The following is a 17,663-nucleotide window of genomic DNA, read 5'->3' as shown; positions in this document are numbered from 1 at the left end:
CAGACTTTCCTCTTGTTCATCTTGATACCAGTATGAAAGACACCCACCCCCAGGAGGACCTTGCCCATTCCTGCGGCTCCACACAAAGATGTCCATTCAAAGACCGGAGGGGCCCTTTTCCCTCTCTAGTTACTCTTTTTCCTTTAATATAAAATCCCTTTGGATTCTCCTTAATCGCTATAGACTCTTGCAAATTTCTATAGATGTATAGTGGAGAGCATTCTGACTGGTTGCATCACAGCCTGGTATGGAGGCTCCAATGCACAGGATCACAAGAGGCTGCAGAAGGTTGTAGATTCAGTCAGCTCCATCACGGGCACAACCCTCCCCACCATCGAGGACATCTTCAAGATGCGGTGCCTCAAGAAGGTGGCATCCATCATTAAGGACCTTGAACATCTAGGAAATGGCCTCTTCTCATTTCTACCATCGGAGAGGAGGTACAGGAGCCTGAAGACCAACACTCAGCATTTCAGGAACAGCTTCTTCCCCTCTGCTATCAGATTTCTGAATGGTCCATGAACCAATGAACACTACCTTGTTATTCCTCTTATGTACCATTTATTTATTTTTGCAACTTACAGTAATTTTTATGTCTTGCACTGTACTGCTGCTGCAAAACAACAAATGTCACGACGTTTGTCAGTGATAATAATCCTGATTCTGATCAGGAATGAATGTGGAGAGGGAAGGTAGCTGGTATAAAGAGGAGGGGAGGGACGAAACAGGGGTTATAGGTGAACTGAGGAGGGGCGAGGGGTGATGGGCAGATGGAGCCAGGTGGGTTTGGGTACCATCTGCCCGTTATCACCCCCTCCCCCCTTTATACCTGCTACCTTCCCTCTCCACACCCAGTTCTGATGCAGGGTCCTGGCAATTCCTTTCCCCCACAGCTGCTGCTCGACATTCTGAGTTCCTCCAACAGCTGCAGTCTCGCGTCTGCCATAAAAACAAAATAGTAGAAATACAGTACAATGAAACGATGATAATCAGCTGTTTAATTTTTGGAAACCCCCCGGTTCGGTGCCGGTTTTCGCAGGCGCCCCGTTTCCCGCGTTCTCTTTGAACTTATCTTTGTTTTCCGAGCTCCCTTGAAACTCCCTGTTTCTGTTCTTACTTTAAACGGTCAGCGTTCGCTTCAACGTTTATTATATCGTGTAACATCGGAAATAAAAATTCCAATGTTGCGGGAACCTGCCGGGCCGGCGGCACCAAAGCCCCGAGGTACCGCACCGCCGCGCTCTCCCCTCCCCGGTAACCGAGGGCCGGGCCCCGGGCCGCACCGCCGCGCTCTCCCCTCCCCGGTAACCGAGGGCCGGGCCCCGGGCCGCACCGCCGCGCTCTCCCCTCCCCGGTAACCGAGGGCCGGGCCCCGGGCCGCACCGCCGCGCTCTCCCCTCCCCGGTAACCGAGGGCCGGGCCCCGGGCCGCACCGCCGCGCTCTCCCCTCCCCGGGAACCGAGGGCCGGGCCCCGGGCCGCACCGCCGCGCTCTCCCCTCCCCGGTAACCGAGGGCCGGGCCCCGGGCCGCACCGCCGCGCTCTCCCCTCCCCGGTAACCGAGGGCCGGGCCCCGAGCTACAGGGCATTGCCACAGGCCGGAGACAAGAACAGACGGAGCCGGAAGTGGAACCTTTGTGGCGGAAGCAGGAGGGCGGAGGCAGTGGCGGGCGGACCGGACGGGACGGGACGGGACCGGACCGGACGTCTGGCGGTTGTGACGGTTGAGGCGGCGCGGCTGGGCCGGCGGCGGCGATGAGCGCGGAGACGCGGCCGGGCCGTCCGCTCGGAGGTGGGGGCCGCCGCGGCCGAACCGGCGTCTTCTCCTGGGTCAGCGGCCGTTCGATTGGACGCGGCCTCGGGCCGCTGGTGGACCCGAGCCGGGAGACCTACTGCATCATGACCAGCCTGTACGGCTCGATGAACCCCGCCGACTCGGTGACGCTCGGCACCAAAACCCACGGAGCCGCCTTCAACCTGGAGTACTCGCCCGACGGGTGAGTCGGCCGGCCGGCCGCCGGGGAGACTGAGGAGAATCGTTGGTTTTAATCCCTGGCAACCGCTCACTGCTGGTTCTTCTCCACAGGTCGGTGTTGACGGTGGCGTGTGAACAGACAGAGGTCCTTTTGTTTGATCCAGTGTCTTCAAAGCACATCAAAACTCTGTCTGAAGCCCATGAAGATTGTGTTAATAATATCAGGTCAGCTTATGGCAATTTTGTGATGATGGATATTGTGAATATACCAGGTATATAGCAGTTATGTATATTTTTGTGTAAAGTTGTTTCCTTTTAACATTTGCGATTGGATACTGAGCTGGCTATTTTGTAATCGTAGAACAGAACAGTAAAAATGACAGGCCCTTCGGCCCACAACGTTGTGCTGAGCTAAGTAAATAAGTAAACAAATGCCCAACTAAACTAATCCCTTCTGCCTACACAATATCCACATTCATCCATTTCCTGCACGTTCATGAGCCTATCTAAGAGCCTCTTGAACACCTCTGTTGTATTTGCCTCCACCACTACCCCAGCAGTGCATTCCAGGCACCCACCACTTGCCCCACACATCTCCTTTGAACTTAACCCCTCTCACCTTAATTAGACATTTAGACATTTCAACACTGGGGAAAAAGATACCTGCTGTCTACTCTATACCTCTCATAATCTTATAAACCTCTATCAGATCTTCCCTCCGCCTCCGCCGCTGCAGAGAAAACAACCCAAGTTTGTCCAGCCTCTCCTTATAGCACATACCCTCTAATCCAGGCAGTATCCTGGTAAACCTCTTCTGCACCCTCGACGTCATTCCTATAATGGGGCGACCAGAACTGAATGCAATACTCCAGATGCGGCCTAACTAAAGTTTTATAAAGCTGCAACGTAACTTCCTGACTCTTGAACTCAGTTCCTCAACTAATAAAGGCAAGCATGTCATATGCCTTCTTTACTGCCCTGTCAACCTGTGTAGCCACTTTCAGGGAGCTATGAACTTGGACCCCAAGATCCCTCTGCACATCAACACTGTTAAGGGTCTTGTCAGTAACAGTGTACTGTCTCTTTACATTTGATCTCCCAAAGTGCAACACTTCACATTTGGCCGGGTTAAACTCCATCTGCCATTTCTCTGCCCACATCTCAACTGATCTGTATCCCCCTGTATCCTTTGCCAGTCTTCTACACTGTCCACAACACCACCAATCTTAGTATCATCTGCAAACTTACTAACCCACCCATCTACTTTTTCATTCAGGTCATTTATATACATTACAAACAGCAGAGGTCCCAGTACAGATCTCAGTCTAGTGACAGATCTCCAGCCAGGATAAGTCCCATCTACCACTACCCCCTGTCTTCTAAGGGCAAGCCAATTCTCAATCCAAATGGCCAATTCTCCGTGGATCCCATGCATCTTAATCTTTTGGATGAGTCTTCCATGAGGGACCTTGTCAAATGCCTTACTAAAATCCATGTAGACAACATCCACAGCTGTACTTTCATCAACCTGCTTTGTCACCTCCTCGAAAAACTCAATGAAGTTAGTAAGACATGGCTTGCCCCACACAAAGCCATGCTGACTGTCCCTAATTAGGCCATGATTTTCCAATTGCTCATAAATCCTGTCCCCAAGAATTCTCTCCAAGAACTTCCCTACCACTGGTGTAGACTCACCGCTCTATAATTTCCCGGCGTATCTCAATTTCCTTTCTTGAATAATGGAGCAACATTCGCTACTCGCCAGTCCTCTGGGACCTTCCCTATGGCTAGAAAGGACACAAAGATATTGACCAAGGCCCCAGCAATCTCATCTCATCTCATCTCTTGCCTCTCTCAATAACCTGAGGTATATCCTATCAGGCCCTGTGAACTTGTGCACCTTAATGTTCTTTAAGACACCCAACACTACCTCCTTTATCTTGAAATGCCCTAGTAAATTAGCACGTTCCACACTGATGTTACTATCCTCCACGTCCTTCTCCTTGGTAAATACTGATGTGAAATACTCATTTCGGACCTCACCCTCATCGTCTGTCTCCAAGCATATGTTCCCTTCTTTATCCTTGAGTGGTCCTACCCACCTCTAGTTATCTTCTTGCTTTTGATGTAAGTCTAGAGAATAATATTTAAAAAAATGTACAAGTTGTGCATATACTAGTGATGGTTTTGATATCGAGCCAATTGCAACTGCATTTGAGGATAGGTAGCCAAATCTAAGTCCAAGAAGGGAGAGAGGACACTTGAAATAGACAGCCTAACCAAATCTGCCAATGATGGGGAAGAGACTGGAATTAGAGGTCTGTGGAGATCATGGCATGCTTAGAGCAGCACAATAACAATGAGTGGATTCAGTGCTGAAAGGAGTCATTATAGTATTTTTTATTTGTACATATAGGAAGAAGTACTACTGACAGGGTTGTTATACTGCGAATTGGGCACAAGGACTTTTTCCTTCCCTGGTGCCACCCTTGCAGTGAAAGTGATATCACCATAGCATGGCTTAGTGTGGATTGAGTCGCAGTGCATTGTGCAGAGGCTGCCTTTGAGGGCTAATGTTGGTTTGGGTCTGAACAAACGTTGTGGCATCTGTGTGCTAACTCAGAGGTACCCCCTGGATGGCACAGTAAGTGTGGCCATAGCTAGCCACACTCACCGTGGATGCTTCAGGTGTTGACAGACTTCCCATTTCATATAGTCCATGTATCACATCCTGTTGGATGTGATGGGTGATTTGTCAACATGTGGAGCAGCTGGTGCTAGTCCCCAGCAATGGCTGTGTTCACTATACCAGTGAGGGGGTGCATTTCAATGTTGAGCAGCCGCACCATTTACCCTAGACGGCCTCAAACCAGCCCTTGTAAACATCCACTATGTACTCCACGCTAAGCCATGTGGCAGTGATATCACTGTTTAATTGCTTTGAGACCACCATAGGAGTTCACACCAGGTTCCCAGAACATACCTTGAGTGAACAATTCTTTTAAAGTACAGTTAAGTACATACCTATATGTGTTCAGGCTCAAGGACCAAGAGCACCACAGTGAATCAGCATTCTGCGGAGTAACAGTAGGCATGATACCAGTGTACTTCCCCAACAGTAAATCAGAGAGCTAATCATTGCCAGGTTATGATTGTCAAATGCAGTAGTGTTATTGTACAGAATAACAGTTCTAATTAAAGCTGTTTCACCCTGAAATACCGTATTTCCCTCTGTGGATTCTGCCTGACCTAATGAGTATTTCTAGCATTTTCTGTTTTTAATATCCATAGTATGTTGTCTTTGTTTCTCTAGTATTTAAATTGTTTTGTTTTTCATTTACTTTTGAAGTTTTGGAAACAGTCAATACTAGCATCTGGTTAGTTTTTTTTTAACCAGTATTAAGGTTTACTTGAGGGAGTTCAAAAGTTATCTCCTTGACTGGGAATTATAGGGGCAGGCATGGTAGTGTAGTGGTTAGCGTAATGCTATTACAGCACCAGTGACCCGGGTTAAATCCCGGCCACTGTCTGTAAGAATTTTGTACGTTCTTCCTGTATCTGTGTGGGTTTCTTCCGGGTGCTCCGGGTTCCTCCCACAATCCAAAGATGTACAGGTTAGGAAGTTGTGGGCATGCTATATGGCACCGGAAACATGTTGACACTTACAGGCTGCTCCCAGAACACTCGACACAAAAGATGTATTTCACTGTGTGTTTCGACGTACGTGTGACTAATAGAGATATATTATCTTATTTAATTGGTAAATTGGTTTATTATTGTCACATGTACTGAGGTACAGTGAAAAACTTTGTTTTGCATGCCATCCTTACAGATTGTTTCATTACAACAGTGCATTGAGGTAGTACAAGGGAAAGCAATAACAGATTGCAGAATAAGGTGGTACAGTTACACAGAAAATGCAGTGCAGGCAGACAATAAGGTGCAAGGTCATAACTAGGTGGATTGTGAGGTCAAAAGTCTTGTAACAGTGAGATAGAAGCTGTCCTTGAGCCTGGTGGTACATGCTTTCAGGCCTTTATATCTTCTGCTCGATGGGAGTGGGGAGAGGGAGAATGTTTGGTGTGGGGGGTCTTCGATTATGTTGGCTGCTTTACCGAGGCAGCGAGCAGTTTAGTCCATGGAGGGGAGGCTGGTTTTCATGATGTGCTGAGCTGTGTCCACAACTCTCTGCAGTTTCTTGTGGTCTCGAGCAGAGCAGTTGCCATACCAAGCCATGATGCATCTGGATTAGATGAAATTAGTCCAGCCATTTAAGCATTTTTGTTGTAAAGCAATAAAATTCAACATTAACTTGCCATTGATTGGACAATGATGTGCAGTGTGAAATGCTGTACACAACTTGTGAGTTACATTTTTCCTCTGAGGACTTGGAGACATTATTATAATTGTGACAGAAGGTTGCATTTCTTGTATTTACCTAAAGATTTTTAAAATTTTTATTTAGCTTATAAAACAAAGACGTACAGGGTAGGAGCTGTGGGCATGCTATGTTGGGACGAAGAATGACGACACTTGCCGGCTGCCCCCAGCACATTCACAGTAACGCAAAAAGACACATTTCACTGTGTGTTTTGATGTACCTGTGACTAATAAATAAATATCTTAAACATTCATTGATCAATTATCTTAAATATTCATTGATCAAACAATCTTTTGGACACCTGGCATAATCTCACTTGGTGTCAGTTTTTATTTGACTCTGGTCCCGAGAAATGCTGTGGGACGTTAAGATACATTAAAGGTGCCTGACCACTCTAAGCCAAGGACCATTTGAGATGGCATTGGCCATTTATCGGGAAAATACAGAGCACTGTGTTGTCAGTGGAACAAGCAGACCACATCAAAAATCTCCCAGCTGCCTGCACCGTTGGCCACTACTGGCCCCATCTGTTTTAGAGTCTGCCATTCCCACATCAGCCTCATGAGCCACCACAGAACCAGAGTGGGAGTAAATCATCCTCGATCTGGAGGGATTGTTTAAGGAGGTAATATGGAAGTTGTTCATGGTGTTGTGGGTAATTTGACAATTAAATAAACCCTTTTAGCAGGAAGGTTTCCCTTAAGCAGCATTGTATTGCATTATGTCTGATCAGGTGCTTCATATTTCCCGCATCTTGCATTCTATCTTTATACTATACCATATCTGTTTTGTTTCTTTGGTGCCCATATTTCTGTTGCTCTGAATCCTGATTTTTAAAACAAAATTGCAGGAAGAATCTTGTTGTCGCTAAGTGCTTCAGTGAATCCTATTAGTGCCCTCCTTTTTTGCCACAGCTGCATTTTTCTTGAAATTATGCAGAGATTCTATGGAAAGTTCAAAGATGTTCCCAAGAGAAATTCAACTTTTTAGTCATCCAGTCAAATAGGTAATTCCCATGTGACACTCTGGTCCTTTTTGAGTTCTGCTAATTAAACTACTGCGTAGTGGAGGCTCTGTATTTAATATATTTTTCTTCTTCCCCTTTTTAGGTTTCCCCATGCCATGCACCATTCACCGTTTGGGAGGGCATGCAGGTGACCTGCTCCTAGGCCTCTGCTGATGTTTCTCTGTAAGTGGCTGCTGGAAGGTGCATGAGTGATTATATTTTTATTATTATTAAAGCATTCCCTTTGGGAAAGCCTCCACATATATTCCCTTTCTTTGATGCAGCCAAAATCAGGAGTTTGCCATGTCGATTACAGCAGGTGTTAGTCCATGCCGTGCTCTTCTGTGGCACAGCACATTGCTGCACTTGCAAATTTGCAAATCTGGATCAGTACTTTGTGATTCAGAATCTTAGTTGCAATCCCTCTTTTTAATCATTGACCATGCAGTTCAGGTGCTGATTCACTGAAGTATATTTCAGGAAAAAACATACATCCGGTGAACTAATAATAGCCAGACTGAGATTGTCAAGCAGTCATGCATAGTAATAGAGCTATATAAGTCTACACATAAAAATTAGAGCTGACAGGAGTTTGGATCAATATAGCTGTAGAACCTGATCTTTTTTCTTTTACTGTTAAGTTGTTTACCAATTTGGCGAATTTGCTTATAGCTGTAGACGGGTAGAAAGATAATAGGCATTACTGATGAGATGTTACTGAGGTTGTCATAGGAGTTTCTTTGGTCCTTTCCTGCTGTTTGAGATTATGGTATTACATTATTGTTGATGGTGAGTGTTTCATTTTCTCCCCTTTCTGCATGGTATTTGATTATTGTGGTGAGTTTTAAGTTAATGGATGTGCCTGGTTGATTTCTTTTAAGTAGAAATGTACTGTTGTGGGGTTAAATAGGAACATGAGAAATTTTGATCAACTGTCAAGGAGCAATGGAATTTTGGGCTGGTTTATGTCAGATTATGATAATTCAGCCTGTGTTGATTCAGACATCCTGAATGGTGTTCCTGTCATTTCTTGACACCTTATTTGGATTTATTCTACTACTGATGAGAAAAACCGAGATACTTCCCAAAAGCAGCAGGAATTGAAAGGTAACTCGACTCTAAACAATTCCACTCTTGCCTTTGGGCAGTTGTAAAGTGGTAGAGCTGGAGACCCAGGGACAATATTTTATTTCCTTTTCAGAGGAGTAAAAATGAAAGTGAAAAATAAAAACATAAGACAGAGACAATGGACTGCAGATGCTGGAATCTAGATGAAAAACACTGAGATGCTGGAGGAACTCAGCAGGCCAGGCAGCATCCGTGGAGAAAAGCAGGCGGTTAAAGTGATGGGTCAGGATCCTTCTTCGGGACTGAAGATAGGAAAAGGGGAAGCCCAATATATAGGAGGGAAAAGCAGAGCAGTGATAGGTGGACAAAAGAGGGGAGGAGGGATGGGCACAAGGTGGTGATAGGTAGATGCAGGTAAAGAAATAGTGATAGGCAGATGCAGGGAGGAGGGGAGAGCAGATCCATCAGGGGATGGGTCAAAGGTAAGGAGAGAAGGAAGAAAAAGGGGAGGTAGAAAAAGAGAGAGGCTAGGAAAGGGAAGAAGAGAAGAAGGATGGTGGGGAAGGGGTGCGGGGGTTACTTAAAGTGAGAGAATTCAATGTTCCTGCCTTTGGGCTGCATGGTTCCAAGACGAGAAATGAAGTGCTGTTCCTCCAGTTTGTGCTTGGAATTCTCCTGGCAGTGGAGGAGGCTGAGGACTGACATATCAGTGATAGTGTGGGAAGGGGAGTTGAAATGATTGGCAACGGAGATGCAGATCGCAGTTACGAACAGAGCGCAGGTGTTCTGCGAAATGGTCACCTAGTCTGCATTTGGCCTCACTAACGTAGAGGAGGCCACACTTGGAGCAGCGAATGCAGTAGATGATATTAAGGGAGGTGCCGGTGAATGTCACACCTGAAAGGACTGTTTAGATCCCTGGATGGAGGTGATGTAGGGGCAGTGGAAAGTTTCCGGGGTGGGAGCGGGATGGGTGTGGGGGGAGGGGGGGCTAGGAGTGAACTAGGGAGTCGCAGAGAGAGTGGTCCCTGCGAAAGACAGAAAGGGTCTTATCTAGATGGCTTTTAAACGTTGCTAATGTGCCCACCTCAACCACTATCTCCAGCAGCTCATTCCAAATACACACCACCCTTTGCGTAAAGAAGCTGCCCTTGATGTCCCTTTTAAACCTCTCGCCTCTGATCTTAAACCTATGCCCTCTTGTTTTTAGCACGCCCTCTCTGGTAAAAAGACTATGTGCTTTCACCCTGTCTATGCTCCTCATGATTTTATATACCTCTATCAGGTCACCCCTCAATCTCCTATGTTTCAGGGAATAAAGTCCTAGTCTATGCAGCCTCTGCTTGTAATTCAGGCCCCCGATCCAGGCAATATCCTGGTAAACCTTTTCTGCACTCTTTCTAGTTTAATAACATCTTTCCTATAACAGGGCAACCAAAACTGTGCACAATACTCCCCAAGTGCAGCGTCACCAATGTCTTGTACAACTGCAATGTAACTTCCCAATTCCTATACTCAATGCCCTGACTGATGAAGGCCAGCGTGCCAAACGCTGCCTTCACCACCCTATCTACCTGCGATACCGCTTTCAGCGAACTATGAACATGGTCTCCTGCCCCAGGGCCCTACCATTCACCATATAAGTCCTACCCTGGTTTGATCTCTGAAATTGCAGTACCTCACATTTATCTGGATTGAAAGCCATTTGCCAATCCTCAGCCCACATTTCAAGCTGATCAAGATCCCCTTGTAATTTTTCATAACCTTCTGCACTATCTACAACATTGCCTATTTTAGTATCATCCACAAACTTACAAACCATGTCTTGTACCTTCACAGCTAAATCGTTTATATAAATTACAAACAACAAAGGTCCCACCACTGATCCCTGTGTACACCACTAGGCACAGGCTTCCAGTACAAGAAACAACCCTTGACCATCACTCTTTGTCTCCTACCACTGAGCCAATTATGCTATCTCCCCCTGGATCTCATGCGACTTAACCTTCCAGACTAGCCTGCCATGAGAGACCTTGTCAAAGGCCTAGCTAAAGTCCATATAGACAACATCCACTGCCCTACCCTCACATATCCTCTTGGTTATCTCCTTGAAAAACTACAAGAGATTCGTCAGACATGACTTTCTACACAGAAAGCCATGCTGACTTTCTGGAATCAGACTCTGCCTTACCAAATGTTGGTAGATCCTGTTCCTCAGAATCCTCTCCTGCAGTTTACCCACCACTGATGTTATACTCACTGGCCTGTTGTTTCCTGGCTTGTTTTTGCTACCCTTTTTAAACAATGGTACCACATAAGTCACTCTCCAGTCCTCCTGAACCTCACCTGTTGCCAGAGATGAAGCCAAAATCATGGCAAGCGCCTCTGCAATTTCTTCTCTAGCTTTTGACAAGGTCTGAGAATGCACTCGGTGAGGCCCTGGGGATTTACACATCTTCAAGCCTCCAATACCTCCTCCCTGCTAATTCATATGTGGTCCAAGACAACACCACTCATTCCCCCCATTTCCATAGCTTCCATCGTTTTCTTCGCAGTAGAAACTGAAGAAAAATATTCATTAAAAATCTCACCCATTTCCTTTGGTTCCACACACAGTCGGCCATGCTGATCTTTAAAGAGACCTACTCTCTCCCTAGCCTCCTTTTACTCTTAATATACCTATAGAATCTCTTGGTATTTTGCCTCACCTTGCCTGTCAGATCTTTCTCATATCCTCTTTTTGCACTCTTAACTTCTCTCTTAAGTGCACTCCTACACCTCTTATAGTCATCAAGAGATTCACTAGTTCCCATTTGCTTATGTGCAGTATATGCCCCTTCTTTTTCTTAACCAGAGCCCCAATATCTCTCACCAACTTGGGTTCCCAAAACCTGCTAGTCTTGCCAGTCACCCTAACAGGAAAATGCAGGCCCTGAACTCTTGACATCACACTCTTATCACTATTCTTCTCACTATTAACAGTGCCCCTGATTTGTAAGGGTCCTAGCACTGATACCTGTGGTATACCACTAGTCACAGGCTTACAATCGCAAAAGCAACCCATGACTATTACCCTCCTGTTACCAAACCACTTTTGGAACAATTTGGCAAATTTGCCTTGGGTCCTATGAGCTCTAACCATTAGGACCAGCCTTCCATGTGGGACCTTGTCAAAGGCCTCACTGAAGTCCACATTGGAGTACATCAACTTCACTGCTCTCCAATACATTTTGTTACCTCTTTTTAAAAAAAATTCAATTGAATTGGTCAAACAGGATCTCCCCCCAAATTAAATATGTTGAATATCTTTGATTAATCCCTGTCTTGCACCTCAGAATTTTTCCAATAACTTTCATACACTAGTGTTAGACTCACAGGCCTGTAATTACCTGGCTTATCCCTGCTGTCCTTCTTGAATAAAGATACCACATTTGCTATCTTCCAGTAATCTGTCATCTCGCCTGTAGCCAGCAAAGTTTAAGAAATCTTGTTAGGACTCCGGTAGTCTCCTCCCTTGCCTCCCATGGAACTTGGGATACATCTCTTGAGGCCCTGGAGATTAATCCCTCTGTAAACCTACTAAAACTTTAATATCTCCTTCTTACCTTAAAAGAATAAAAGGTAAAAGATTCTCTAAATTTATTAAGAGGAAAATGTTTGTTCAGGAGAGAGTAGACCCCTTTAAGGATTAATGTGGTAATCTCTGTGTGGAGTCATGGGAAATGGAGCTTGATCAGGTGTGTCCTAGATGTTACTGGGAAGCAAGGGACGAAATTTTTGGAGCCTTAGTAGAGATTTTTGAAACTTTGTTAGCCATAGGTCAAGTACTGGAAGACTATCCTCCATAGCTAATGTGGTGCCTTTAATAAAGTCAGCAGGGATCAGCCAGGAAGCTACAGGCCAGTGAGCAAAGTTATTGAAAGGGATTCTGAGAGACAGGATTTATTTGCACTTGGAAAAACAAGGACTGATTAGGGTTAATCAGCATGGCTTTGTGCGTGGGAAATCATGTCCCACATGCGTGGATGAGTGCATACCCATAAAAACATTCCGTGTCTTCCCCAACTAGAAGCCCTTGATGGACCAGGAGATTTGTAATCTGCTGAAGGCTAGATCTGTGGCATTTAGGGCTAGCAATCCAGAATCATGTAAGAAGTCCAGGTACAACCTCTGGAAGGCCACAGCAAACTCAGAGGCAATTTTGGACTAAATTGGAATTACAGCTGCCTTCACAGCTGTGGCAGGGCTTGCACAATATTACTTCTTATAAGGCGAGATCAGTTAGCCGGTGGCAATGATCTATCACTCCCGAATGAGTTCAATGCCTCATTCATGCTTTGATAGGGAGAACTATGACACACCCACATGAGCCCCCACATCTCTGGATGCCCCTGTAATCTCAGTCTCTGAGGCCAATATCTGGGCATCCTTCAAGAGGGTGAATCCACAAAAGACATCTGGTCCAGACAGTGTACCTGGTCAAGTACTAAAGATCTGTACAGACCATCTGGCTGGATTACTTACGAACATATTCAAGCTCTCGCTTCTTCATTCTGGTTCCCATCGGCTTAAAAAAGGCACCTATTGTATCGGTGCCAAAGAAGAGTGTGGTGACCTGCTTCAATGACTGCCGTCCGGTAGCGCTTACCTCAACCGTAATGAAGTGCTTTGAGAGGCTGGTTATGGCGTGAATCAACTCCTGCCTCAGAGATGACCTGGAGTGACTTCAGTTAGCCTACCGCCACAACAGGTCAACAGCAGATGTGGTATTTCTGGCTCTTCAATCTGCTCTGGACCGTGTGGACAACACACACTCGTGTCAGGCTGCTGTTCATCGACTACAGCTCTGTGTTCAACACAATCATTGCATCCAAACTCAGCAGCAAACTTAAAGACCTGGGCCTCTGTACCTCTCTCTGCAACTGGATACTCATCTTCCTTATCAGCAGACCTCAATCAATGAGGATTGGTAACAACATCTCCTCCTTGCTGACCATCAACACAGGTGCACCTCGAGGCTGCATGCTTAGCCCCCTACTCTACTTTCCATATGCACATGACTGTGTGGCTAAGCACAGCTTCAATGCCATAAACAAATTTGCCGATTACACCACTGTTGTTGAACGAATCACGGGTGGTGATGAGTCAGCATACAGGAGTGAAATAGGACACCTGGTTGAGTGGTGCCCCAACAACAACCTCTCGCTCAACGCCAATAAAACTAAAGAGGTGACTGTTGGCTTTAGGAAGGGGAAGGAGAACAAACATACGCCAGTCTACACTGGGGGATCGGCGGTGGAGAGTCAGCAGCTTTAAATTCCTGGGCATTATCATTTCAGATGACCTGTCCTGGGCCCAGCACATAGATGCAATCACAAGGAAGGTTTGCCAGCATCTTTCTTTTAGAATGTTAAGGAGATTCAGTTGTCACCAAACACTCTGATAAATTCCACAGATGTACTATTGAAAGTATTCTGACTGGTTGCACCATGGTCTGGTACAGTAGTTCAAATGCACAGAAACATAAGAAGCTGCAGATCCCTCCCCACCATCAGTGTTATCTACAGGAGGCACTGCCTCGAAGGCAAAATCCATCAGCAAAGATCCCCACCATCCAGGCCATGCCATCTTCTTGCAGCTACAATAGGGCAGGAGGTACAGAAGCCTGAAGTTCCACACCAGCTGGTTCAAGAACAGCTACTTCTCTTCAATCTGCATAACCCTAATCACAACAATTTAAAATCTTTGATCACTTTGCACTAAAATGAACATTTTTTGTTTTATTTGTGTTCTTTCTTGTAAAAATTGTGCATAATTTATGTTTAATTTTTTTTCTGGTGAATATTGCTTTTATGCTGCCCATCAGGCATTGAATATAGAAGTTTGGAGGTTATGTTGTGTTTGTACAAGACATTGGTGAGGCTACACTAGCAGTATTGTGTTCAGTTTTGGTTACTCTGTTATAGGAATGATGTGATTAAACTGGAAAGAGTGTAAAGAAGATTTACAAGGATGTTGCCAGGACTCGAGGGACTGAATTGCAGGGAGACATTAGGCAGGCTGAGCCTTTACTCCTTGGAGCATAGGAGACTGAGGGGTGATCTCACAGAGATGTATAAAATCATGAGGGGTAGAGATAGGGTGAATGGTCTTTTTTCCAGGGTTGTGGAATTGAAAACGAGAGGACATAGCATTAAGGTTAGAGGTGAAATATTTAATAACCTGAGGGGCAACTTTTACTCAATGGGTGGTAGATGTATGGAACCAGCTGCCAGAGGAAGTGGTTGAGGCAGGTACATTGGTTACATTCAAGAAGTACAGTGGCATGCAAAAGTTTGGACACCCCGGTCAAAATTTCTGTTACTTTGAATAGCTAAGTGAGTAAAAGGTGACCTAATTTCCAAGCAAAAAGTTAAAGATGACACATTTCTTTAATATTTTAAGTAAGATTACTTTTCTATTTCCATCTTTTACAGTTTCAAAATAACAAAAAAGGAAAAGGGCCCAAAACAAAAGTTTGGGCACCCTGCATGGTCAGTACTTAGTAACACCCCCTTTGGCAAGTATCACAGCTTGTAAACGTTTTCTGTAGCCAGCTAATAGTCTTTCAATTCTTGTTTGGGGGATTTTCGCCCATTCTTCCTTGCAAAAGGCTTCTAGTTCTGTGAGATTCTTGGACCGTCTTGCATGCACTGCTCTTTTGAGGTCTATACACAGATTTTCGATGATGTTTAGGTCGGGGGACTGTGAAGGCCATGGCAAAACCTTCAGCTTGTGCCTCTTGAGGTAGTCCATTGTGGTTTTTGAGGTGTGTTTAGGATCGTTATCCTGTTGTAGAAGCCATCCTCTTTTCATCTTCAGCTTCTTTACAGACGGTATGATATTTGCTTCCAGAATTTGCTGGTATTTAGTTGAATTCATTTTTCCCTCTACCAGTGAAATGTTCCCTGTGCCACTGGCTGCAACACAAGCCCAAAGCATGATCAATCCACCCCCGTGCTTAACAGTTGGAGAGGGGTTCTTTTCATGAAATTCTGCACCCTTTTTTCTTCAAACCTACCTTTGCTCATAGCGGCCAAAAAGTTCTATTTTAACTTCATCAGTCCACAGGCTTGTTTGGATGTTCCTTTGCAAACTTCTGACGCTGAATTTTGGGGTGAGGACGCAGGAAAGTTTGGAGAAAAAAGGGTGCAGAATTTCATGAAAAGCTGAAGGTTTTGCCATGGCCCTCACGATCCCTCAACCTAAGAATCCTCGAAAATATGTGGCTAGACCTCAGAAGAGCAGTGCATGCAAGACGGCCCAAGAATCACAGAACTAGAAGTCTTTGGCAAGGAAGAGTAGGCGAAAATCCCCCAAACAAGAATTGAAAGACTATTAGCTGGCTACAGAAAGCGTTTACAAGCTGTGATATTTGCCACAGGGGGTGTTACTAAGTACTGACCATGCAGGGTGCCCAAACTTTTGCTTCGGGCCCTTTTCCTTTTTTGTTATTTTGAAACTGTAAAAGATGGAAATAAAAAAGTAATCTTGCTTAAAATATTAAAGAAATGTGTCATCTTTAACTTTATGTGGTTTGGAAATCAGGTCACCTTTTACTCACTTAGCTATTCACAGAATCAGAAATTTTGACCAGGTGTGTCCAAACTTTTGCATGCCACTGTATATGGACAGGTATATGGATGACAAAAGTTTAGAGGGATATGGGCCAAGTGCTGGGAAATGGGATTAGCTTGAATGTATATCTTGGTCAGCATGGGCACATATAGGTTGAAGGGCCTTTCTCCATGCTGACTTTATATGATGCTATGTGCCTGTGATGCTGCTGCAAGTAAGTTTTTCATTGCACCTGTGCATATGACAATAAATTTGACTTTGACCCATGAATTTGATTGAGTTTTTTATTTGAAGTGGTGACCAAGAGGATTGACAAAGGCAGGTTGGTAGATATTGTCTCTATGGACTTTAGCAAGGCCTTTGACAAGGTCCTGCATGGTAAGCTGGTCCAGAAGACAACACATGGGTTCCAGTGTGGACTAGCAAATTATATATAAAATTGGCTTGGTGGAAGGCAACAGAGGATGGTACTTTTTTTTTCAGATTGGAGACTTGTGATGAGTGGTATTGCCAAAGGGTTTGGTGGTGGGTTGTCATATATATTAAGGATTTAAACACATCTGCTACCCTCCAATCTGCAGGAACAATTCCAGAATCCATAGACTTTTGATGTACAATAGATCCACAAACTCAAAAGCCACCTCTTTCAAAACTCTGGGATATGGCTCATAGGGCCCTTGAGATTTGTCTACTTTTGCCCTCACCAGCTTCTCATATACTTTCTTTACTAATAATAATTTTCTTCATTTCCTCATTCTTGCTTGACCCATGTTCTTGTGTTGTCTGCCAATTCCTTATTCCCCTTTATAAATTCTCCTGTTTTTGCCCTCAAGTTGTTTTTTTCTTTTTACATACATACATAACCCTAATGCAAAAGTAGTCTGATTTTGTTTCTTGCCAGTTTACTCTTATCTTTCCTTTGTTAATTTGTTGGTCTTCTGCCGATTCAGAAATGTTCCAGATCCTCAGACTTGCTGCTACCTCTGGCAATTTTATAGGCCCCTTCCTTTGTTTTATTCTTATCTTTAATTTATTATAGAGTCATACAGCATAGAAATGGGCCCCTCAATGCACCTTGTCCATTGTTCATCAAGTATCTATCTGCACTATTCTCATTTACCAGTATTTGGTCCTTAGCCTTCTATGCTTTGGTGATTCATATGCTCATCTAGTTATTAATAAAATGTTGTGAGAGTACCTGCCTCCACTACCCAAGCTTTGTGTTCTGGATTCCCACCACCATCAGGGTGAAAAGATTCTTGCTCAGATTCCTCTCAATCTCTTATCCCATATCTTAACCTATGCCTTCTGGTTTTAGACAGCTCTGTTATAGGGAACCGTTTCTGTTGAATACCATAACTGTGTCAGTTATATTTTTGTACACCATTTCAGGTCCCCCCCTTAGCCTTCTCCAGCTCAAGGAAAGCAAACCCGGCCTGCCCAGTCTCTCCTTGTCCCTAAAACACTTCATCCAAAGCAGCATCCTGAGGAATCTCCTCTGCACCATCTCCTGTGCAATCACATCCTTCCTATAGTGTAGTGACTAAAATTACACACACTACTTCAGCTGTGGCTTAACCAATAGTTTATAAAGTTATCCCATAACCTCCTCACTCT

The 17,663-nt window shown here is 44.8% G+C and overlaps 2 protein-coding genes across 2 annotated transcripts in view; one reads left to right on the top strand and one right to left on the bottom strand.

Annotated features, from left to right (window-relative positions):
- Window positions 1-553: 553 nt before the first annotated feature.
- On the bottom strand, window positions 554-1,588 carry LOC127584386 (uncharacterized). Its single transcript, XM_052041168.1, has 3 exons — window positions 1,484-1,588; window positions 1,234-1,442; window positions 554-939 (listed from the first exon to the last, which is right to left on the bottom strand). Exons 1-3 carry the CDS (start codon window positions 1,586-1,588, stop codon window positions 732-734), a joined length of 522 nt encoding a protein of 173 aa, XP_051897128.1. The 3' UTR covers window positions 554-731.
- wdr32 (WD repeat domain 32) overlaps window positions 1,579-17,663 on the top strand; it is an 82,085-nt gene continuing 66,000 nt past the window's right edge. Inside the window, exons 1-2 of the mRNA XM_052034777.1 lie at window positions 1,579-1,996; window positions 2,086-2,199. Coding sequence (XP_051890737.1) covers window positions 1,755-1,996; window positions 2,086-2,199 — 356 coding nt within the window. The 5' untranslated portion in view covers window positions 1,579-1,754. The remainder of the gene's footprint in view (window positions 1,997-2,085; window positions 2,200-17,663) is intronic.

Source organism: Pristis pectinata, chromosome 2 (genome assembly GCF_009764475.1).
Source record: "Pristis pectinata isolate sPriPec2 chromosome 2, sPriPec2.1.pri, whole genome shotgun sequence".
In the NCBI taxonomy this organism is placed as follows: domain Eukaryota; kingdom Metazoa; phylum Chordata; class Chondrichthyes; order Rhinopristiformes; family Pristidae; genus Pristis; species Pristis pectinata.
Note: the sequence above shows the minus strand (reverse complement) of the source record. Positions and strands in the feature narration are given on the sequence as shown.